At 29.3% G+C, this 26,925-nt stretch overlaps 1 protein-coding gene across 1 annotated transcript; it reads right to left on the bottom strand.

Annotated features, from left to right (window-relative positions):
• On the bottom strand, positions 1-26,925 carry LOC107451343 (14-3-3 protein epsilon). The gene is made up of 6 exons (XM_043051226.2): positions 26,465-26,925; positions 20,259-20,458; positions 15,961-16,067; positions 8,763-8,900; positions 5,575-5,780; positions 1-1,567 (listed from the first exon to the last, which is right to left on the bottom strand). Exons 1-6 carry the CDS (start codon positions 26,526-26,528, stop codon positions 1,506-1,508), a joined length of 777 nt encoding a protein of 258 aa, XP_042907160.1. The 5' UTR covers positions 26,529-26,925; the 3' UTR covers positions 1-1,505.

The raw sequence follows: 26,925 nt of genomic DNA, 5'->3' as shown, positions 1-26,925 counted from the left end.
TGACTACAGAAAACAGCTTTTATTTGTCAAGACAGATACACGGCCACATACTTATATATATACTACAGTGCATCAATGTAAGAAATCGATGGAATCTACCTAAAGAGTATCCCTAAAATGACCCGAAAGGGTCCAGAGGGGAGAGGAGCCGATGGTATTAAAGCAAGGGCTGATTATCTTAACTAGCGATTTTTTTTTATTTAAAGGAAATAAAATCATTTTTAAAAAATAAATACATATTTTACACAGGCTGGCACTATGACCAAAAAGCATAGTATAAAGAATGCAAATGGTTGGGAACAAAATTTACAGCCATACCTGCCAACAACTGGGAATTCTATCAACTGCTTGCTAAGTATATTGCTAGAACACGAGTTTTGATATCAATAAGTTTATAGAAGGAAAAAAAAAACTAATTATTACAGTTACTAAAATCAAAAATTTTAATTCATTATTAGAATTCAAGATAGCTTGTCAGCTTAATTCCTGATTTACCTAAACATTTATTTTACTATAATTGAAAATAATTAACAAATTGTTTTTCATATAACTGAATAATTGCAAACATCTTTTTATTGAACAGTCTAAAAGGTTGGCAGGTATGTACGTCCGCGACAAATTCATCCATCGACTTTTAAAAAAGTTTTACACGGGTGTGTGTGTGGGGGCAGACTTTCATATAAATACAGTTTGAAGTGACGTGAAAAAACATTTTACAGTTTATTATTTAATAAATATTCAATTTCTATGTATAAATAACATCACCCTTTACAATATAAGAAGCCTGCAATCAAAATTCAAATTTATATTAAAAACAACTAATTTCAATAATGGAATGATGTTAACTTGCAGACATGATAGGTTTTGTACAAATTTATAGTCACTTTTCCCATGCATCTATGAAACAGACATTTCTTGGAACATGGAAAGAAAGAAAAAAATCACATCAAAAACATAGCAACTGTATTTGGTCCAAAAAGCTGCTGGGAAATTAAATAGTAGAAATAACAACTATTCACCATCTTTGATGCATGCAGTATTCTATATTAAACAACTTTTTAGAATTTTCTAATTTGAAATAAGGATTAAAACTATGTTCTTCTTACACAAACTACATATAACAATTTTTTTGAGGGTTTGGAGCGCAGCAGGAAAGTATTAAATAGACAAATTACAAAAAAATTCGGAATTACAAAGTAGAGTTACGTAAAGGGTGCTTTATTTTTTTTTATTTAAAGATTCATTTCCAACTCCAAACCACAATGAGCTATAGTTCAATTTTTGAGATTAAATTGGAATAATCGAAAATTTGATAACAGCTAGGCTTCTATTCTGAATGCATAAGATTTAAGAAATAAAAAAAGCAAAAAAAATGATACAAGGTATTCACAAGATGAGCAAACGGAAAACTCTACAGGGGGGGGGGGGGCAACCAATGCAAAATAGTCTTTTCTCACAAAGTTCTCTTAAAGAGTTATTGGAGATGTTTACAGTATCACTTATTTTTAAGAAACTTCTTGATCTGCAGTTTCTGGAGCCGCTTCTTCCTTCTGTTCGCCTCCTTCTCCTAATATTAAAAGAAATTATTTTTTTTTAGTTATGTACCATGAATATTTTTTTATTTTGAAAACAAAATCAATTAAACTTATAACTAAATTTTCATGTAGCAACATTATAGGCTGATCACAATCTACAATGGTTGATCATAAATAAAAAATAAAAAAAACATTTTATTATGTCAAACACATTATCACCTTTCTAATATCATTTGATATGATCTATCCACATTAGGACTTACAGTCTTTACTTATTTAGGGTTAAGAATTTTAAACATGAACTCTCGCAGTTGGCATCAAATATATGTGCTTTTCAGTTTTCAGACTGACCTCTCCTGACTGAAATTTTGAGATTAGTATGTGCATCTAAAGAAAGAGTAAAACCCATTTCTAGTTAACTAGAATTAACACGTAAGATTTGTACATCAAAACAACTTTAACCGTATCAGAATTGACTTATTCTTGTAATTTTTATCAAGAGTTTCAAAACATTTTGTAATAGTATATTTCAAGAGAAATATACATATATATATACATATATATATATTTATATATAAACACACACATATATACATATACAGTGGTGGCCAAAAGTGTGGACACTTTTTGAAAGTTTCAGGTTTTTCAACATAGTGTGCTTGTAGAATATATTAATTTTCAGTTAAATATAAACGTTTATATATCAAATTGAAGGTAATTTAATGTAGAATTTAATAATAAATACAGTATTACAATATTTGTATTACAAAAAAAAATTATGCAATTAATAGTAAGATCTAACTTAGATTTGCATTTTTTTAAAGTGATACTTACACAATCATTACTTAGTAGGATAACCCTTATTTTTTAAGACAGCTTCACAGCGTCTTTTCATTGAGTGAACGAGTGTTTGGAGTTCATCTTTCGTAATCACATGGTGCAAAGAATCAATTATAGCTTCACTTAATTGGATGGATGTTTTTTTGTACAAGAATTTTCAAACATCGCCACAAATTTTCAATTGGATTGAGATCAGGGCTATTTCCTGGCCATGGTAATATATCTGCCTTTATTTTGAAAGCATGCTTTGCATACTTTTGCTGTGTGGCATGGAGCTGAATCCTGCTGAAAAATAAATAGTGCGTTGTTGGAGAAGAGATCCCTGATGGAAAGTATCAATTTCGGTTTCAAGACAATTTCGATGTATTTTTTGGCATTCAGGATGCCAAATCAGGCCGAAAAAAATGCACAAGTGCTACGACTGATAGAAAAATTAAATGGCTATGCCTTCAAGATAGAAAGATGTCATCAGATGCCATTAGATGTGAAATGAATGCAGCTGGTATTGCAGTAAGTTCAAAAACGATATGAAGAAGGTTATCAGGATTTGGACTACAAGCTAGAATTCCAAGGAAAAAACCATATTTAAATCAAAAGCAAAGCGAAAAACGAGTTAAGTCGGCAAAAGAACACATTAAATGGTCAAAAAATCAATGCAAGCAAGTAATCTGGATGGATGAGAGTAAAATATCGCTCTTTGGAAGTGATGGTAGAAAATACGTGAGACGTAGAGTAGGCGAAGCGCTTCACCCTGATTGCATTGAAGCAACTACGAAAAATCCAACAAATGCCATGATTTTGGCATGTATGTCTGCAGATGGTGTGGGCCGAATTCAAGTGATTGATGTCATCCTGAATGCCAAAAAATACATCGAAACTGCCATGAAACCAAAATTAATACCTTCAATCAGGGATCTCTTCTCCAACAACGCACCATTTATTTTTTAGCAGGATTCAGCTCCATGCCACACAGCAAAAGTATGCAAAGCATGCTTTCAAAATAAAGGCATAGATATATTACCATGGCCAGGAAACAGCCCTGATCTCAATCCAATTGAAAATTTGTGGCGACGTTTGAAAATTCTTGTACGAAAAAAACGTCCATCCAATAAAAGACAACTAAGTGAAGCTATAATTGATTCTTGGCACCATGTGATTACGAAAGATGAACAACAAACACTCGTTCACTCGATGAAAAAACGCTGTGGAGCTGTCTTAAAAAATAAGGGTTATCTTACTAAGTATTGATTGTGTAAGTATCACTTAAAAAAAATGCAAATCTAAGATAGATCTGACTATTTGTTGCATAACCTTTTTTGTAATACAGATATTGTAATACTGTATTTATTATTAAATTCTACATTAAATTACCTTCAATTTGATATATAAAAGTTTGTATTTAGGTGAAAATTAATATATTCTACAAGCACACAAAGTTGAAAAACATGAAACTTTTAAAAAGTGTCCACACTTTTGGCCACCACTGTATATGTATGTGTGTATCTAAATATTTTTCTCTTGAAATATACTATTACAAAATGTTTCGATGGTAGAATTGATATTTTAATTTTAATAGTGAGTTTTGTGGTCATAGGTTTTGAAACTCTTGATAAAAATTACAAGAATAAGTCAATTCTGATACGGTTAAAGTTGTTTTGATATACGAATTTTACGTGCTAATTCTAGTTAACTAGAAATGGGTTTTACTCTTTCTTTAGATGCACATAATGTAAATGCCTTGGTTACCATTAATAAAGTCAATCAAGACATTTAATGATTATGCTTATTCTTTGATAATAACATGAGTCACACAGACTCTTAAACAATTAATATTGAACCACACAGGTTCTCAGTTTCACATAGAAACAACTTTAACTAATTAATAACATAGTCACATAGACTTTAATCACTAAGATTATCAGTTTAACTTAGAAACTACTTCAACAGATAATTCCAACTGACTAACTCCTCATTTACATCTAGAAAGTTCTATGAATTTCGTTCAGGCGAGCGACATATGGCGGGATAACATAGAGGCTGTTGTCTCGCTTATTACATATATACATAATAGCCAACTTTGCATGAAGGAGTAACAGAGGTTTAGTTCTAAGATCCCTTTCTACTTAGCTATACTTTTAGACGTTACACAGATAAATGTATGAAATTAGAAACAAAAACAAATTAGGTAGATGTTCTTATGGTTCAAATCTTCTAATAATAATAAACCAGCATTTTAAATAGAATTTTGCCTGCTGATTGCATTACCTCAGATACAAATTATTGTAGATTAAGATAGTATGTACCAAAGAGGAAAATGATGTTATAAATCGAGACCTCAGAATAGAGATTGGGGTAATTTATCTTTAGTCAGAAAAATCGAACTACATGCAACGGAAAGCCATCTAACTGATGTCTAAATTTGTTTTTGCACGTAATTGTGTAACTGGAAAAAAAAAACATTATCTAAAATATAATTTTTGCAGAATATAGCACAAAATATAATTCCCTTATCAATGAAAATCAACACAAGTAACACAATTATTGAAAACTAGTTTTGAAATCTAGGCATTGAATAAATGTTTTGTGGTATATCTCCAATCGATACTGAAAACAAAAATAGTTTTTGAGGAGGATTCTAATGTATATGTTAGTTAGTATAAATACTGCATGAGAACTTGTGGGACATCTTGTAATGGACAATATGACAAGGAAATAGCGGGAAAAATCTGGAGGAAAAAAAAAGAAGCAGAAATCCATGAATCCGCAGAAGAATCACATCCCTGTTCACGCCTATAAATTGAAAGGTTATACAAGAATTTTTAAAAAATTAATTTTGAAATAGGGGCTACTTCATAATTGGATCACATACTTAAATTTTGCTAGATTAAAATTTTTTATACATACATACTCTCCAACTGCTACGGAATTTCCGTAGTTTCAGAAATCTTTTCAGACAGTAGCAAAATTAATGTCTTAATATTTAAAAAAAATTAATTTTGGCGTAACTTGTCCACTATTACTTATAAAAGTGCAGGCCATATGGCTAGATTCTTAAGTTCTGATGAAAGTTTTATGAGAGATCCATTTGCTTTAAAAATTTCTACTTTGGTTCGCTACCAGTAGAAAGAATTATTTTCAAAATCCTCATAAGTTGGAGGGTATGTACATATGCATAGGTAAATAGGGGAAAAAGCCATACCATCGTGCTGCATATCATTCGTCCATAGTGTCAAATTATCTCGCAGTAATTGCATAATGAGTGTAGAATCTTTGTAGCTCTCTTCACTTAGAGTGTCAAGCTCAGCAATGGCATCATCAAATGCAGCCTTGGCTAAGCGGCATGCACGATCAGGGGCATTCAGAATTTCAAAATAGAACACTGAGAAATTCAAAGCTAAGCCCAATCTAAAACAGAAGATTATTTCTTAGAATTATAAAATACATACATATTCTGTAAAGATGAAAGAGAAATTAAAAACTCATAGGGAAAGGAAAAATAGTAACACATTTTAAGAGGCATGAGGTGTATTGTTTACAGCAGCGGTCTCCAACCTCAGTTCCGTGGATCAAATGGTACCAAGCGATCCAAAGGACATAAAATTATTCCCATCTTATTTGCTGTGATGTATTTCAGGTTTTAAAAGACTTTCTACGGATGAGAGATTTCACTTAAACAGGGTGCGTAGCCAAATTTTTCAACAAAAAATAAGTACCTTTTAAGCACTCAAAAAAATATCATAATTAGACAGGGTTGGGAAGTTTTTTAGAGCTGATGGTTTTATCCGGTTTTATTTACAGTGACAAAGTCGATGGCACGTCACAAATGATGAAATTAACAAGAGAAATTAAATTTTCTATCGCAAATGTAAAAAAATTGACAATGTTTAGTCGGTCCCTGTAATCAGCAAAAATTAGAGATATTTTTTTATTCTATCACAGAGAGCGGAAAATGAGATTTTTAGATTCTATTACAGAGGGCTGCACATGAGAATAGAAAATCCTTACTACTGAATCCAGCTCAGTATACGCAAGTGCAGACCAGCAAGTATTTCACCAAACATGTAAAACAAATGGTGCTTTTAAACACTACAGACGGGTGGTAAGCAGAAATAGATTGTGAAAACGTTGAATAGGACAATGACTTTTTGCATTATTTGTGGCGAAAATCAATACGGTAAAGAAAAATATCACATTTCGGAAGAGGGAAAATCAAGTACTTTTTAAAAATGCTACGCACCCTGTTAAAGCCACACCAATACTGGGCATGTAATTGTATTTAATTTTGAAGGACTGTTTAAATATAATTGAAGTTTTTAAATCAAAACAATATAAATCATAAACAGTCAACTTTCTACCTCCCTCATGTTGTGGTAAAATGACTTGTCCATAAAAAGGTTGGGGGTGCACTGGTATGAGAATGGGAAAGAGCAAAAAGTCTGAAAATACTTAATAACTCAAATCAAGCAAAAATAAATAAAAAATGATTGAAACTATTTTGTAAAAAACAGAAAACAAATTATTTATAGTACAGCATTTAAAATGTATGGGGTGCATAGATATATAAAAGGGACACCCTGAATAATTTTTGATCTAATGAGGGGATCTTTATATACTGAATATGCTAATAATAATTTGGATTTCTTACCCACAAAATAAAGAGAAGTAGCTGAAATCTGGGAAATAGGGTCCCAATAGTTAATTTTACTTTTTATAAATATACATCATGATTAAAAGAGAATAAAATATTAAGTAAAATGAAATAATGTAGAAATATTAACATTTAACATAATAAAGATAATGTTATTAGGACAGAGATATAACAAAATAGTGATTCCAGACATACACTGTCATTCCGTCTTAATCAGCTGGTATAACATGCCTACGACGAAACGACACAAGTACACGACAACAAAGACTATTCTCTCTCTCCCTCAAATGCATTGAGGCAGAAACAGCCATTTTTTTTAAATAATAATAATAATAATAATCTTGATTTAATGTTTTTTTGTAAGTTACTTTCAGAGGCATGTCTTATTTTGTGATTGATGTCTTAGAAGAAACAGGTTTTTTCAGGACCTAATACACCAACTCAATACAACTTCAGTTAAATAGATAACAAAACTAACATAACTAAAATACAAAGTGAAAAATGCCAACAAATTTAGAAGACAATCTAGCTCTAGCCTCAATATTTATCAACTTACTAGTTTTAAATTTTCATTTAAATAAACTTTATATGTTCTTAATGTAAATATAAAGTGAAAACAATGTGCTTACTTTTTTAGTTTCAGGAAAATAAATTCGAAAATTCGCTTGAAATAAAAAAAAAAGGCTTATTTACATTATAATTATTCAAAAACATCCTTTTTTTTAAAAAAAGAGCAAACTAATAGTAACTAGTTACACAAGTTATAATGGCAGCACGAGAGATGCAATTATTCATTGTGATTACAGTGCATTAGAAAAAGGAAGAAAAACCCGACTCATTAATTAAATAATAAATATGAGTGATGCTAAACCATTTATTAACCCTTATTGGCTCGGAAGTATTTTCTTTTCTACAAGGTATAATTCTCAAATTGGATAGCTATAAGAGTGATAAAAAAAATGATTTCAGCTATCACATGCATGGTATTGGACTCAATACATAAAAGTACTGGCCACTTATATGGTGGCATTGGTTTGTTAAGGGTAAATTTTTTGAGATGAAATTTTTTTTAAAACACCATTAGTTACTCTATAAAAATTTTTGCAGTTCGGCAGAAAAATATAGTTTCACTTTATGAGCATGAAATTTTAATCAGAAATGAAAATACTTATGAAACGTCAGTTCCACTGGCAGAATATACAGTTAAAAAAAAAACGAAAACAGTTAAAGTTCGCAGCTATAAGATTATTATTTATAGAATTTGTTTTCAATATAAATGATTACTTATGAATAATATGAGGTCATGAAAAATCAAACCAATGACCTTCAAATATGGATTTCAGCTACAGTTTTTGTGCTAAACTTTAGTATCAATGCACATCTCGTTTCTCCAATGTTGGAAGATACTATCACCTGAAATTCCACAAACACTCCAGTTTTNTTATATATATATATATATAAACATATTAATCACATTTAAGCCTTTTATTAAAAATTGAATTGGGAGAATTTTTTTTTTTTAAAGCCTTGACAATCACTATTACATAATTGACTTTCTGCTTAAACAGGTCAGCCCTGAATATTTCAATTTAGAAGGAGATATTATACACGAAAACACCATAGGATTCAAATTATACAGTATACAAAGATTTTTTTAAAAAATTGAGTATTATTATAAAGAATAACCAAACTTATTACTTGATTTAGAAAAAAATAATCAAGCACTTCATTCTAGTTACCTGATTGGATGTGTAGGCGGCAATTCTGTCATAGCGATGTCACTGGCTGCTTTATAAGCCACTAAACTATTTTCAGCAGCCTCTTTCCTGTCATTACCAGTAGCAAACTCTGCCAAATATCGATGATAGTCTCCCTTCCTGTAAAAATTAAAATTAGTTGATCATCAGCAATACCTTGTTCAAAAAACAGCCAATATATCCAATTCATAGGAAATAAAAACACCAATCAAGTTTTTTAATGTGCCACATTTGTGTAGGGTACATACATAAGGGTACATGCAAATAAAAAAGTGTTTGAAAAACTATGTAGAAAGAGCCAAAAAATTACAAATATCAGTTAAAAAACAAAGCATTTAGCGACATGAAGTTTTGACGAAATCACCAGGAATCTAAATGCATTAAAAAGTGGCATCTGAAATTCGAACATCTGTCAGATCACACAAATTTGAAAAGCTATGTGAACACATGTCATAATAATGTATTAAATATATCTCAGAGCTCATTCTAGGTAGGGTAAACAGGGTGCAGCACCCTGCTGCCCTTTCAGTCAAAAGAATCCACCCTGTTTGTCGCACCTGAAGTAAATTAGTGCCCTGATGTAATAGACTCCATATCCTTAAGGCTGAGGGCAGGCTGCTTTTGCTTTCCTCAGTGAAATAGATATCCCACAATTACAAATTGATAATTTGTAAGCTACAAATCGTTTGCGGTCGCCCCCTTTCACATGGTGGACGCTAGAGGAAGGGGGTTTGAACGGCGAGAGGACCACTCGTCTGGTCAGCAGAAGGGGAGATAAGGAGTGATAGATTTATGAGGAATTAGAATGCAGAACGCCTTATCTTAACAATTTGTTCTTGTGGAATATAACATTTCTTTCAATTTGTTTTTGTGGTATATCTATTTCATTGAGGGACGAAAAAGTTTCTAGTTGCGACCTTGCTCTCTCCGTAATGCCCTTTCTTTCCTCAACCCTTCTTTATTTTCTCCCCAAACTCTACAATGGATTTCTTAAACTTTTGTTATTTTCAACTCTTTTTATTTAGTTTGTCGTTGCTGTCAATACATAGACTTATATGGGAAAGGAAAAATAGCCACCAAACCCCCTTGTTGCACTTGTCTTTGAAAGTTTGCAGTTACTTCCACTATCATTAAATCATAACTACAGACACTTAAAAACATACATTTATTATTTTATTAATATATTTATCATTTTATTAATATGATTGCTTTGCTACTTTTAGTAAAGTTAAAAAAAAAAAATTCTTTTACTAATATACAATGTTTTTTAATAGAACGTGAAAAGCCCATAGAAAGAAATTAAAATATTCAGAAATGTAAAAAAATAAATAATAAAAACTATGAATTACTGGTAAAAAACAAGACAAATGGAAATTTACCATTGGAAAGAAATATGAGAGAAAACTTGTTTGTGTCAGTTTTAGTGAAGCACCACTCACAAGTTCAAGCATTCTTTGATTGCTTGTTGTCAAGTTTCTGCTGAAGTGGTTAAAACCACTGGTAGAAACCAGTTAAAACTGGCAAGGCAGAAACCTCTTTCTGCCACATTTGTGGCAGAAATTCAGAAAATGACATAGAAGTACTGAGATTGACATACAATGGATAATTAATAGAAAAACAATTAAATGTTAAACAAAGTACAATTTATTCACAAAATTATCATCATTCAAAATCAAAAATTACGTTGTTTGCACTCTGCAGTAACATAACAAAAGACAAGTTTTGATGCAGTTTCTGAACCTAAACAATTTCTCAATTTGCTACGCATGAACGAGAAATTTGAGAAGATTCTCAAGTCCAGCAGAACTAGCAGCCATTTAAAACTGTTACTGTTATAACAATAGGATTGTTGCCATGCATATTATCAGGGTTCCCACTCAATCTTTTAAAAAAAAAATTCAAGGACTTTTCAATGACTTTCAAGGACCTAAAATCAAATTTTTCAAGGACCTATTCGATAATATTGTTATACGCCAAAGTACATTTCAACCAGATTTTACAATTACTTAGAAGCAGAAATTGCATATTTTTAAATCATAATGCTTATTTGACAACAACAAAAATTATTTATTAAATTTATCAGCTAATAATACGAATGGTTGATAGTTACATTGCTGTTTCAAATTACTTTAAAAAATTCCAATTGACCAAAAAAAAAAAAAAACCTCCAATTGACACAGGATACTAGCCAACATTTAAAACTAGCATCAGTGAAACTTTTCATGACAAATGAATTAGAATTAATGAAACTGAATGAATGAGTAATGCATATTACATTAAACAAGCATAGTAAATAATTGATAAAGTTTGTGTAATTGCACGGTTTTTAAAATACAAATACTCTTTTTAATATGTTAGATCAAATTTTAGGTTACAAGAAATGTATATAATTAGATAAATTACCAAAATATATCTATTTAACATATCTGTTTCAATTTTAATATCAAATTTTCTATGTTCTTACTTAAGAACATCAGTAATGTATTTTGAACATAATAAAATCTATTGTAGAACAATATTTTACAGATAACTAAGACTTACCAAGCTTTATTTTCTTTAAAATATATCCATAAAATGTAAATTTTGTGAATATGCCTAATTTTCACAATTTGCAATTTGTGTTTCGAAAGGTGCTTAATATAGGACAGATATGTGTCATTCTAAAATCATTTCGATAAGAATTGTGGGTGGTAATTCTTAAATCTCTCTTTTGTGAATCGCAATGCGTGATTTGTAAACTACTAGAATAAGAATAGTGAGGCATGATTGATAAATAACTTTAATGTGAATTATGATGTGATTTATAAAATACCTTAATACAAATCCTGATGAGTAATTTGCAAATCACTTTAAAGTAATATTCGATATGTGATTCATTGATCACTTTCAGTTAAACCACAATTCGTAGATCATTTTATGTGAATTTCTCATCCATAAATCAAGAATCAGTTTAATGTGAATCGCGATGTTTATTCATAATCAATGAAACCTGTAGGACTAAACTTTATTTATTAGCAGTAAAAACTGAATGTAATAATTTTATTGCAAATGATACAAAATTAATTATACTTCTTACATAAATTAAAAGAACAAATAGGACAACAATATTAACCTGTCGTAATAATGAAGTCAACACATTAAACATGTTTCTAAATCAATTAAACCCTATATATCATTCGCAACACTATGACTAAAAAACCTAAAATTTGCTAGAAATTTCAGCTTCCAAAACATCAGATATGAACAACAATCGGGTCTGAAAAATCTAGGAGAGAAAAGTTTTGCATCTTCTTTAACCCCTTTTCACTTCAAGCATTAAAAATTGCATAATTAGAATTTCTATAATTTTCCTTTGAATTTTTTTTTTCATTACTTTTTTGCAAGAAAAATTAGTAGTATTTTTATTTCTAAAAAATCAAGTACTTTTCAAGTACCCTATGGCAGAATTCAAGGACTTTCTGGGGCCCTGATTTTTTTCAACCAAACTCAAGGACTTTCAAGGTTTTTGAAGTACCGTGGGAACCCTGATTAAAAATAATCTGGAAAAAAACTTCATTTTTAGCAACTCACATATTATGAAATTGAATTTCAAGATAAANAGAGTTAAATGACAATAATTATTGAATTTTAGAGTTTAATATAATAAACTAAAATCTCATTCTTACATAAAATATTATATTCATTCTTCTTTATATAAATATTTGATATGCTGCACTCTTTATATTTAATATAAACAAAATATATATTTACAAACAATGAATTAAAAAGTTTGTTACAGTTATGTAGTTAAATTTTTCAGTTTACTTAAACAAAATGTCATTAAGCTATTACTAGAACTAACATCGAAGTTTTTTTAGTTTCTGGCAGTTCTGCCACTGGCATGGCAAAAACCAGTTTCTGCCGACAAAAAGTCAACCCTGCTTGTTGTCGATACCTTTCCCGGTTTTGCTAAGATTTTTGAGAAATTCCCAGATGAATTCTGATTTTCTCTATCTCTGAACACCTTACATCACTGAAAATTGAACGCTTCAAAAAAGTGATAGCTCAAACTTGAAATTCCCAATAACATATTAAATATATCTGAATTTTAAAAAACCATACAGAAACGACAAAAAAAAAAAAAAAAAAAAAAAAAAAAAAAAAAAAAAAAAAAAAAAAAAAAAAAAAAAAAAAAAAAAAAAANATAAATAAAAAATTACTGGTAAAAGACAAATGGAAATTTACCACTGGGGAAAAATAAGAGATAAAACTTGTGTGTCAGTTTTAGTGAAGCACCACTCACAAGTTCAAGCATTCTTTGATTGCTTGTTGTCGACACCTCTCCTGGTTTTACCAAGATTTTTGAGAAATTCCCTGACGAATCCCGGTTTTCTCTATCGCTGAACAACACATTTTTTAAAAAATACTTCTAGCTCCAGATTGAAAAATTTTTTCATTAAAAGACCCCATTTCTTTTTTTTGCACAAGAAATGTGTCTCGCAAAATGGGTATCTTTTTCTTTTTAAGAGTTAGAGTTCTCAATTTCTGAACACCAACATTAGCTTCGGGCCTATGTGAAAAAGTTTTGAGATTACAAGATTAAACAATCAAAACAAAAAACAAAGAAAATTTAGAAAGCTAACAAAAACAAAGAGAGGATAGATAGAAAATAATGTCAAAACTTACATTTTATAGTAGAAAACTTTAGATTCTCCAGTTGACGCAGTAGGAATAAGGTGTTTATCAAGCACATCAAGAATATCTTGGCAGATATCTTTCAACTCTTTTTCAACCTACAATCATTACAATAAATCTTTAACAATTACAAAAAAGTAATTAAAATTAGAATGCAATAATCTCATATTAAGATAGGTCTGGCAAGTTATTGTCATATGACAAAACATGGTTATTTCAAATAAATTCATTGTAAAGGATTGATTACCTTTACCACACAAGATATTGTATTATTTGGTAAAGGGATTTTAAACCATGTTTTAATATCCTTTAACCAAATACCTTCTGTCAAAAAACTTGGGTATCACATTTTCCTATATGCATAAACAATGCAAATTTGTCTTTATGGTACTGTATATTCCGGCGTATAACGCGCACTTTTAATACAAAAAATAACTTTGGAATTTACGGGTGCGCGGTATACGCCGAATATAAAAAATTACAGATTTAAAAAAATTTAAATATAGAAAAATACCTTTATTTTAAAGAAATAAAATAGCTTTACCTATATACTTTATTGATTTTCGTTATTACATAAATAGTTCATTATATTCATCTTCCGTTATTTCTTCGGGCACGTCATCACAATCCATTTCGTCTTCATCATCTGTGTTACCCTTATCCATAAATAAACAGTCATCTTCTGATCCGTCCAGATTATTTGAAATGCTGCATTTTTTTAATGATTTTCTNGAAAGACGGGGAAGTCATTCTCTCACACTTACGCGCGTCAAAAGTTAAACATAGAAATACTGGAAATAGGGCTGTTTTCCTGAGTTTTCGATACTTTTCAAGGATTTAATATCATTTTCAAGTACTTCTAGGGGCCCTTGAAAATCAAAATTAAATTCAAGTACTTTTCAAGGCCGCGGGAACCCAGTAAATGCATTAAAAAGTGGCATCTGAAATTCGAACATCTGTCAGATCACACAAATTTGAAAAACTATGTGAAAGTGGTTCAAAACAACTAAAATTCCCGAAAAAACTTAGAAGACGTGAAATTACAATATAATCACTGAAAATTAAATGCTCCAAAAAAGTGATAGCTCAAATTCGAAAAACACATGTCATAATAATGTATTAAATATATCTCAGAGCTCATTCTAGGTGGTAAACAGGATGCAGCACCCTGCTGCCCTTTTAGTCAAAAGAATCCACCCTGTTGCACCTGAATTAAATTAGTGCCCTGATGTAATAGACTCCATATCCTTTTTGTCCTTTCTTTCCTCAACTCTTCTTTATTTTCTCCCCAAACTCTACAATGGATTTCTTAAGCTTTTGTTATTTTCAACTCTTTTTATTTAGTCTGTCGTTGCTGTCAATACATAGACTTATATGGGAAAGGAAAAATAGCCATCACAGCATAGCCATCTAGCAGCCATTTAAAACTTACTATTATAACAATAGGATTGTTGCCATGCATATTATGCCTTGAAAAGAACTATTTGAAAATAGCTCTATTCAGTTATGTTAAGAGTTAAATGACAATAATTATTGAATTTTAGAGTTTAATATAATAAACTAAAATCTAGTATTTATATTCATTATTACATTACTTTATTCTTTATTTTATATAAATATTTGATATGCTGCACTCCTTATATTTAATATAAACAATATATATTTACAAACAATGAATTAAAAAGTTTGTAACAGTTACATGGAGTTAAATCTTTCAGTTTACTTAAACAAAATGTCATTAAGCTATTACTTGAACTAACATCGAAGTTTTTTTTTTTTTTTAGTTTCGGCCAGTTTTGCCACCGGCATGGCAAAAACCAGTTTCTGCCGACAAAAAGCCAACCCTGCTTGTTGTCGATACCTTTCCCGGTTTCGAGAAATTCCCGGATGAATTCTGATTTTCATCTCTGAACACCTTACATCACTGAAAATTGAACGCTTCAAAAAAGTGATAGCTCAAATTCGAAATTCACAATAACATATTAAATATATCTGAATTTTAAAAAACCATACAGAAATGACGACAAAAAAAAAAAAGCATTACTGGTAAAAGACAAATGGAAATTTACCACTGGGGAAAAATACGAGATAAAACTTGTGTGTCAGTTTTAGTGAAGCACCGCTCACAAGTTCAAGCATTCTTCGATTGCTTGTTGTCGATACCTCTCCTGGTTTTACCAAGATTTTTGAGAAATTCCCTGATGAATCCCGGTTTTCTCTATTGCTGAACAACACATTTTTTAAAAAATACTTCTAGCTCCAGATTGAAAAATTTTTTCATTAAAAGACCCCATTTTTTTTGCACAAGAAATGTGTCTCGCAAAATGGGTATCTTTTTCTTTTTAAGAGTGAGAGTTCTCAATTTCTGAACACCAACATTAGCTTCGGGCCTATGTGAAAAAGTTTTGAGATTACAAGATTAAACAATCAAAACAGAAAACAAAGAAAATTTAGAAAGCTAACAAAAACAAAGAGAGGATAGATAGAAAATAATGTCAAAACTTACATTTTATAGTAGAAAACTTTAGATTCTCCAGTTGACGCAGTAGGAATAAGGTGTTTATCAAGCACATCAAGAATATCTTGGCAGATATCTTTCAACTCTTTTTCAACCTACAATCATTACAATAAATCTTTAACAATTACAAAAAAGTAATTAAAATTAGAATGCAATAATCTCATATTAAGATAGGTCTGGCAAGTTATTGTCATATGACAAAACATGGTTATTTCAAATAAATTCATTGTAAAGGATTGATTACCTTTACCACACAAGATATTGTATTATTTGGTAAAGGGATTTTAAACCATGTTTTAATATCCTTTAACCAAATACCTTCTGTCAAAAAACTTGGGTATCACATTTTCCTATATGCATAAACAATGCAAATTTGTCTTTATGGTACTGTATATTCCGGCGTATAACGCGCACTTTTAATACAAAAAATAACTTTGGAATTTACGGGTGCGCGGTATACGCCGAATATAAAAAATTACAGATTTAAAAAAATTTAAATATAGAAAAATACCTTTATTTTAAAGAAATAAAATAGCTTTACCTATATACTTTATTGATTTTCGTTATTACATAAATAGTTCATTATATTCATCTTCCGTTATTTCTTCGGGCACGTCATCACAATCCATTTCGTCTTCATCATCTGTGTTACCCTTATCCATAAATAAACAGTCATCTTCTGATCCGTCCAGATTATTTGAAATGCTGCATTTTTTGAATGATTTTCTAACCATCTCAGGCTTAATTTCATCCCATGCTTTTAATATCCATTCGCACACTGTTTCCAAACTTGCATGACGCATATGTCCTCCTTTCGTAAAGGTTTTCTCGCCCTCCAACATCCAAGTGTTCCACTGTTTTTTTAAATTGGCTTTAAATGGTTTGTTTAAGCAGACGTCCAATGGCTGAACTAATGGTGTCAATCCGCCCGGAATAACTGCCATATCGGTGTTACATTCTTTCAACAATTTTTTTGTATTATCTGTAAGGTGGGACCTAAACATGTCCCACACTAAAAGGATTTCTGGTTTTCTTACACAACCAGGACAGATTTGCCAGACAATTTTTTACCCACAATTTAACATCATATTTGTCCATTCAGCCTTTTTCGTGGACATGACCAAAAATACCTTAAGAAAAAGCTTTTCTCTAAAGAAAAACCATTGGTTTTAGTTTTGTTCCATCCGCTAAGCAAGAAAGGGCTACGGTGAAAAGAGATTTCTCATGTCCCGTTGTTGTTACATTGACAGATTTAACTCTTTTTAAATCAATTGTTTTATTACCGATCATGCCAAACATGACTGGGGTCTCATCTATATTTCCTATTTGCGAAAGTAAATACTCCTTTTTTCTCTCCGCAGTTCTATAATTTATTTTCGAAAACTTAACAATTTGCTATCCAAGTCTTTTGGTAGTTTTTGTGATACTTAGGTTTTTTCACGTAGAACTAAATTTTTTCGAGACATAAATCGGCGACACCAACTCACAGTAGCCTTAGAATTTTCACTCTCCTGTGGATTAATCTTTGCCCATTTTAGAGCAAACAAGTGAACACAGTTTCTTGTTACAATCAAGTCATTTTGCTGATTTTCGAAAACCCAGTTTTCTACATTGTCCTCTAACACAATCCAAATTTTCGTGCGCTTTATACGCCGGAATATACGGTAAGTTTTTTTAAGGTAAAGACAAGAATTGAGCAGTAGTAAAATAAAAAGATACCTAAAGTATACTTTTTGAATGGTTTTGGAATGAAGAAAAAAGCCTCAATTTACAGAAAACTATACTTAGGTTTTAAAAAAAAATAGTTATGTTACAGGTAAAATAATAAACCTGGCTTTGATTAATAATAACCTGGTATTAGCAGGGTTTGAAAAACCCCAACCCACCTGGATCTTATTGAAAAAAACCTGGGGAAAATTGGGTTTTATTTAAAAAAAAAAACCGTGGAAAATGGGTTTATTTTAATTAATTGCTGACAAACTTTAAGATTTACTGTGTAAATATTTTTATTTATTAAAAAGCGTTGTATAAGCTTAAAAATAGAAATAAATCCAAACAATTTTTTTAATCTTGTTACATGCATTTTATATTAAGTTTAAACGTATTATCACTAATACATATTTGAATCTTCTTTTTTGTTAAGTACATAACGTTCAATACGATAACAATTTTTAACGATAACAATTTTTAACTCAAGCATTATAAAATATAAATGGGGTAATATAAAACAAACAAGTTTATTAATCTTTTTCTTTTCACACACATTTATTAAACTTATATATATTACCTATTATAAAATTATAATCAGTAAAAACTAAAATTTCATCTGACTTTTGACTTCAATAAAAAACTAAAATAAAGATTGGTCTTCCATGTTTATAATAAGATTAAAAGAAAGTGAAATTATGTGTAATTATAAAGAGTATCAGTTACTTGTCACATTTTTTTTCAAAAATTAACCCTAGGAAAATGATTTCATTTTTTGATGAATAATTTTAAAAAGTTCTCTTATGATAAGTTTTAGCCTATTTTTTTTAAAACCAGAATATAAAACTGTTTAAAAGTGCTATTGTATCACTTAGTTAAAAAAAAAAATTTTTCTTCTCAATTTTTTTAGACACATGAATTAATAATAATATTAATAAATAAAGCATGCAACTATATTTGAGAAATTGATCAGCAATTAAGCAATCAGCAAATTTAGAAGCAGCAATTGCAGTTTATTTTTGAAAATGTAACTTTTTTTAATTATAATTTTACAGTGCTGAGCATAATCTTGTATCTATTTGCAATAAAAACTCATTGAAAAAGTTTTTTGCAATAACTGGAACCCTGGTTGAAAGAATGTGTAAATTTTTCACAATTTCACGAAAACCGGACCTTTTACAAAATGTCTGGACAGACCCCTGATTATGAAGTTACAATTGAATTGTTGCTTTAAATAGTAATAACTTCAATGCGTAAAATGCATGTCACATAAAGCAAATCAGGATTTGACAAAACTTTTTGGATATTGCTTAATGAAAGACAAATTGATGCTTAACAATCAAATTGAAAAATGACATAGGTTTGTGATGGAATTACAGTAAGGAACATCAAAAAAGTAATTGTATTTGTAAACTACATTTTATATTGTATATATATTAGAATTTGAAAATCCATGAATCAGAAATGTGTTAAGCAGCAGGGGAAAACCCCCCATCAAATCAGCAATTAATCGGCTATAATTTCCGTAGTTGGAAATAACAAGCAAAATTGGATAGAATCTAAGAAGAATCAGTACTAGTCCAAGAAATTTATTTCAAACTTTAGAAAGAAGCTAATGCTTTAATCTAATGTAATGATTTTTTATTTTATCAAGTCCAAGGAATAATAGAATTCGAAAGAAATCATTGTAACAAATTTAATTTGAATGCAGATACTATTCAGGTAGAAAATACGACCAATTACCTTTAACTGCTTGGTGTATTTAAATAATTTTTTCTTGAATATGTTTAAAGTGCAAAACATTGTTTTTTTTCTCTCTAATTCTTGTATTATAATTGAAAAATAAGTTCAAATAGTAATCATAAATTGCTTTTTTTAAGGGGAGGAGGGGAAAATTTAGTGATATACTTAAACTAACAAGTTCACAAAAATTATGTGTAATGACTGATGATAAATTTACCAATTTACTGATTGTAAGGAAATCAGAATAATTTATTCCTGGAATCTACAAATATTTTACCAATAACAGATCATTTGCTTCATAACTCAAGTTTTGATGCTGCATTTGAGCTGATATGACAAAAATTTGCCTTTCTCAATAAAATACTAAATTCACTATTCGGAATAAGGTCAAATAAATTAGTAAGATTTACTATATAAAGTTTTCTGTAAATTATCATATTTTTAAGAACTGTGCAAGATTTAAATAACAAATGACTTAAATTACAAACATGTTACACTTTAATTTCATACAATGATATGAATTCCTTTCAGATGGTAATTATTTTGCCATAAATCTTGAGAAAAAAAGGCGGATTTTCTCTAATCTTAAATTTGCTATGGTTGAATATGCAAATTTTGTTTTTAAATTGCAGCAATTTAACCTTCTATTAAAAATGTTTTCATAACTTAATTTGATTATAATTCAAACAATAACATTCCTTTAATTCAATTTGACATACATATATTAAACCTTTAATAAAATTAATCTTATCAAACTTAGATGAGATAGAACTAAACAGTTGCATCAGTATGAAATGACGTAATTTATTAAAATAGTTATTTAACAGTTAAGCTACCTGCACTCTATAGGCTTTAATCATTTCCAACTTGTTATCAGAACCTTTGTTCTCTTCCTTCTGTTCAATGCTGCTGATTATTCTCCATGAAGCTCGTCTAGCTCCAATGACATTTTTGTAAGCCACAGATAATAAATTCCTCTCTTCTACTGTCAGCTCCACATCTAGAGAAGCTACTTTTTTCATAGCTTCAACCATTTCTGAAAAACAAAAGAAATCAGATAACTGTAGTAAACATTTGTTATTTTTAAATTCTAAGTCATTACTGGAGGTTAATAAAAGGATTCTTCTATGAGATACTAGTTCCCAAGGAATTAAAATTTCAGTCAAGGTTTACCATTAGTTCAGCAAGGTTTACCTCATTTTATGTACCCTCACTGTGAAAACTGAAAACTTAACAGCCTAAGGAATATATATGAAAGGTGGAGTTGGTAATTCTACAGTAAACAAATAATATATATTTACAAATTTAAATAATTATTTACAAGTTAAACTTGTTACTGGCAAGAAAAATACCAAGTTTCAGACTTTTTTTTTTAATCATTTGTTACCAAGATATTTATTTTTTAAAATTTATTTACAAATTTAATGGTTTTTAGCTGTAACTTGACGATGGTCTGACAAAGAGCTAACTTTAGTGTCATTTACCCTACTAATTATCAGACATGAACTATCTAACTGTCGGACAAGAACTACAGACTACATAAATTATTGGATCTAATTACATAAACTAAGGACGAGCAACACTTTTGAGTGAAGGGTCATTAGCATGCGGAGTAGTAAATATGATAATTTTAATATAATCATTAGTGTTTTAAGCACTAAATTTTTTTATTAAAAAAAATTAGTAACATATTTGGATTTTTTTTTTAATTGCTAGAATTTAAAATTTATATTTCCATTAAAGAAAATTTGAGAATTTATGCAAAAACCAAAAATTAAAACAAAACCATTTTGGTATAAAGTAAGATTCAATATTTATTTGGTATTATACTTCAAACATTATCTCCTTCTTGAATTATTATTAAAGGTTTTATGAATGTTAAATAGAAAACATTCCTTATTTCTTAAAAAAAAAAATCACTTAAGCTACAAAATTTTTTAAATAAATTGAATTACAGACAGCAAGAAGTTAAAAATTAAAAAAAAAAAAAAAAAAAAATTAAAAAGCAATTAATATANAAAAAAAAATTCATGTTTTTCTCTGGTTTACCAAAATTTTAAAGTATAACATTGCATTAAAATATCAGGATTCTAAACACTATTTAGAAATGCATGTCGCTAATTCAGGATGCTTGGCCAGATTTTGAAGAAAAAAAAAAGCACCTTTAAAAGCACTTAAAATTATTTTTTCCTATCATTTAAAGTTCTTCATTTATAAACATAAAATCAATCAAATTAAGATTTTTTTTAAAAACTTTACATAATCATGATAAAATAACTAGTTTCTGATTAATATTGCAGAGAAAATTGTGAAAATCACGCATTTCTGGTAACTTACAACGACGATACAAAGAAAAAATCTCCTTTTAAAAGATAGAAAAATTAGAGCACTTTTCATAAACCCTGAATAAAAAGGCACCTTTAAGGGCTTTTAAAAAACAAATGAAAATAAGAACATTCAAGCACTTTTTAAAAACACTATGCAACTTGCAGGGTTGGCAAGTTTTTGACACATGACTGTTTTCACGGGTTTATACCATGGTTTTTACCGTCATGTCAAAAACGTCAGAAATTGTCAAAAAACCCATAGTTTTGATAAAACTGTATTTTAATTNCTGTCAAAAACCCATAGTTTTGATAAAACTGTATTTTAATTTGAGTTTAACTGCTTATGATTTAAAATTAATTCATTTTTGGGCAATAAAATTAGAAAAAAAGTTGTTAAAAGATATTTAAGAACAGATTTTTGCATTTTCCCAACATGATTATATCAAATCATACTATTTGAAGTAAAATATTAGGATACTAAACAAAATTTTCAACATTTCCAAGCATCATTTTGTTTGGCATATTACATTACTGAAGAATGTCAAGTCATCCCTGACTTAAGAGTTTGTTAGTAGTTACAAGTTTTGAAAGTTTTGTTTAGCTTATTTCTAACATTTAAGAAATGCCAAATTTTTAGTTCTTGAATTTATTATTAGTTCCAAGTTTTTTTTTTTGTTTGTTTATTTCTAACAATTAAGAAGTGCAAAATTTTGAATCCTTTGCAAATCAAGCTATAATGATAAATCACTATTTCAATAATCACTATCACTATTTTCAGTAAGTATGTTACAATATTTCTGTATGAATGTATATCCTTCTATAAGAATATGTATGTAGTTGCAAAATCAATAGCAATCATTTACAACATTCATTTATAAAGGCAATTAAGTGAAAAAATATTGTCCTCTATATGCCATAAATTAAAGAAAACAGTAGGTTTTTGACGGTGAAAACCCAACCCTGTCAACCTGTAATTGCCAAAAACTATAGAAAAATAATGCTTGCGATGAAATAAGCATATATAATTATTATAAAAAAAAGGGATTTAAATAGTTAATTATAAGCTCACGCGTCGGTATAACATTGTCACTAAAGTAACGGAATTGTCAAATGAGAAATTTTAAACTCACGTGTCACAATATTGTCGTAAAAATATACATCACTTTACAATTGGCGAGTAGTAAAGGAGCAATGAATGGAAGGGAGAATGTATTTGTTTAATTGTCTTTGATGAAAAGAAATATTAGGTTGGGATTAATTTTTGAGAACTTCTTAAGCTAGAGCAGTAAATGAGGATAAACCTGAAGCAATGTTTGATGTTATTTTAGATTCTGACTAACTTTTAAATATATATATTTCATTTTAAATAAAACTTCATTCTCTAAAATCTATACTTTTTAAGAAAATAATTTTCACTGTCTCATTTATTTTTTACTGACACGATTGAAATCATTCAGAAAAAAATATTGCAGTAAAGGACAAGTTATTTGAGTAATTTAATTCTGTTTCATTGGTTCTTATACTACTCAGATTTTTATACAAATTTGGGAGGGGATTTAACACGTTCATTTCCAGTAGAATGCAGGTGGTTATTGAAAAGCGGTAATTTTTAAAGATAAATTCAAAGTTAAAATTTATTATTTTAATAAAGAATATGCCGGGGTCTGTCTAGATTTTTCTGAAAGGTACTTATTTAATGATAATTTAGACATAATCTGTGAAACTTAAAAAATTACACAAAAATATGGATTTATCATTTTTTACAGGATAAAAAAATAAAATTTTAAGAAAGTACTTTGTGAAATCCGTTTCAGTTTTTCCTGAAGTTGAATTTCTGAAGGTACAGCTGAACGGTAGTTAATTTGGCCTGGACAGACCCCTGATATATTATAGTCATTAGAACTTATTTTCTGAAAAAATAGTTTGAACATAATATGCATTTTTTTAGCTACCTTCAAATGTAATTTATTGGCACAAGCCGTAGCATCATGCAATGGCGTGTGATCCGACAAAGAAAAATTTCACCTGTATGTTAGTTTTTTTGGTGCTTACATAATCTATCATGTTACATACCATTATCGGATTTAATATAATCAGGGGTCTGTCTAGGTTTTTCTGAGAGGTACCTATTTTGTGAAAATTTAGACATAATTTGTGAAAAATTTAAAATTAAATCAACACAAAAATATGGATTTATCGTTTCTTAAGGGACACAAAAACAAAATTTTAAGAAAAAGTATTTTGTGAAACTACCGTTTTTCCTTAAGTTGAATTTGTGAAACTACCGTTTTTCCTAAAGTTGAATTTGAGAAGGTACCGCTAAACGGTAGTAAATTCGGCCTGGACAGACCCCTGATAATTCTTATCAAAATTCATATTGAGGCAACTTTAAGAAAATAGGGGAATATCTATTTTTTTTTCGATAGAAACAAAAATTCTTGCCAGAAGTTATCTTGACAGACTAGAGTAATTTTTTTTATGTTTCCCTTCAAAATAAGATTAATTTGAATCTAAGCTACTTCATCCCCATTAATGCTGTTGGTGCAAGGCTTAGAATTAAAAACAGATAATATCTAGTTTCATGTCATTTAAAATGGAAAAATGTAATCACCTATTTTAGCTCTTGCATTGATAACTCATCAGATTCAGTAGTTTATCTCTAATATTTAGACTATTATGAGCTTTGTTGCTTTATAATCATGATATTTTTTTATAATCTTAATGTATTTAATGATATTAAGATACATAACTTTTCACTATATCACTTTTCATGCTTCTTGAGTATCACTTTCAGTATTATTATCACTTTTTTATGCTTCCTGAATTGTAGTGATTTTATTGCATATATTGGTTTCTTTCTTCTAGCCACAAAATGTCCATTATTTTATTTTTACTAAAACTTGATCATTTCAAATATGTTGTTAGTTTAATGCTGCCATATGTAACTTGTTTAATTTTAAATTCTTTTACACAAGAATTTATATCATTTTTAATAGTGACGATATTAGCATAAAAGGACTTAAAATTTGAATCACTTACACAATGACTTCAGGGCACATAGAATGTCCACAGAATCAGTTTAATTTAAAGGCAAACAACTTCACTATTGATTTTTAAAATCAATCTGCTTGCATCAACTGGAAATATTATGTTTTTAAAAATATATTTTGATCGCCTCACTTCATAATGATAAAACTCATTTTGAAATTATAAGCTTGCAAAGATTTCAATCAATCTTTATAACTTTTGTTCAAATATTTTTAGGTAAAACACAACAAATTTAAAAGGCCTTGAAAGCTAAATAATCTTTAAGACTATGCTATCTTCATGAGTTAGCAGTTTTACTAGTTAGAACAAAAAAATAATTCTATTTGATAACAGCAGTCTTATTATTTGTTTTCTTTAGCAATTATTCCATTGCTATCATTATTCTAACAGCTAATTGCAATTAACCAATTTTCCATTCATTACTTTCAACCTTTAGAGGTTATCTAGAGTTTATTCAGATCAGGGTTAGGATTTCATCCATAAGAAACCTATTGCTTCCGAGACACTGGTAGAATATGAACAAAATGGAAGTCACTAAATATGACAATATACCCATAAATATAATGAAAATAGTCTTAATTTAAGCAAATTAAATATGCAATATGAAAGCTCTGCTTTTCACATATACACATTTAAAAAAATAACTATTTTTAAACAGGATTTTAAAATGCAAGAGCCGCATAATTTCAACACATTTGAATTTTCATACTTGACAGTTTTTGAATGTAAAAATTAGTCTTCAATTTGCAATTATGACTTTTGTATGTGGTTTGTAGAATATAATATTTATTGTTTGCTTATATATATTAATAAATATGTTAATATCTTAGCACCTCTTTAGATAATTAGGTTTTAATATACTTAAGATAAAACATTCAGCGGCTATCTTAATTTAAGAAAGTCATTAAACATATTATTTTCGATTGTTATTACTTTTTAGTTATCACTTATAAAATTGATGTAAGAACTTAAAAAGGAGTGGAATTATAACATTGTTTTAATGTAAGATCTCTTTTAAAAGGCGCATCTTTCACTTGTATTGGAAGAAACCTAGAGCTTCAAAGAATTTTTTTTTCTTTTTGGAGAAACTTACCATCCTTGATTCACATTAACTGTTTGAATATTTTTCTTTAAGACTGATAGTACCAATATAGGCTACTTGGTTTATTGCGTCAACGAAAAAATTTAACATCGAAGTAATTGGTTTTGTAAGTTACTGCTAAGGAAACAGCAGTTAATAACTGCGATTTTGAGATTGAATAGCAGCACAAATAAAACTAAGGATTTGATATCAGGAAAAACTTACTCCTTAATTAGCTTTTCTTTCGCCAAGTATGACTCATACATTGCGGCATCAGATACATTTTAGCAAAATTACAGAAGTTTGTTTCAATAGAATACAACATTTATTGAAAGAAAAGAAGATAATGAACACGTGAACACTTAATTTAATACTTTTAAAGGAGGAAATTCATGTGTACTCTTGAGCTGTCAATAGGAAAAACATGTGTCACTAAATAATGACATTAGTACGATATGCATAAAAATAGACAGTTTTTGGTAGCTTTTTAGTGTTTAGTTTTTAAAAATCCTGAATTACGCAGTGGTTTTTAACAATAAATAAAAAAAATTTTTTTAATCACATGTCAAAATTGTTACATGCTCACCATCATATCTCTCAGCTTGCTCTGCCAACTTAGCTTTATACACGTTATCTTCACGGTCGGCCATTATTGACTACTATTTTATAAAAATTTTCACTAAATAAGTGAAATTAAAGATATGAAATTATGTTACAAATGATGTAGAAATGAGGTTTTGTTCGGCAGAATACCAGACTCCGCCCAGAGCACGCTACAAAATTCTAAGGCTAGATTCCCGCCGCAAAGATGGCCGCACCTCCTAAATCTAAAACCGGCTTACTCCGGGAATAAAAATAGTGCGCATTACTTTGTATTGCAATTTTTATCTGCGCAATTCTTATAAAAAATGGAAATCGTTATCGCTTATAATGACGTCATAAATTGATAGTTTTCTAAAAATGGAATTAACTAATGCAATAATATGTCAATTTGTTTCAGATAATAAATATTCAATTTTTGTTTTTATGAAGCCCCTAAAGAGCAGA

This window comes from Parasteatoda tepidariorum, chromosome 5 (assembly GCF_043381705.1).
Source record: "Parasteatoda tepidariorum isolate YZ-2023 chromosome 5, CAS_Ptep_4.0, whole genome shotgun sequence".
In the NCBI taxonomy this organism is placed as follows: domain Eukaryota; kingdom Metazoa; phylum Arthropoda; class Arachnida; order Araneae; family Theridiidae; genus Parasteatoda; species Parasteatoda tepidariorum.
Note: the sequence above shows the minus strand (reverse complement) of the source record. Positions and strands in the feature narration are given on the sequence as shown.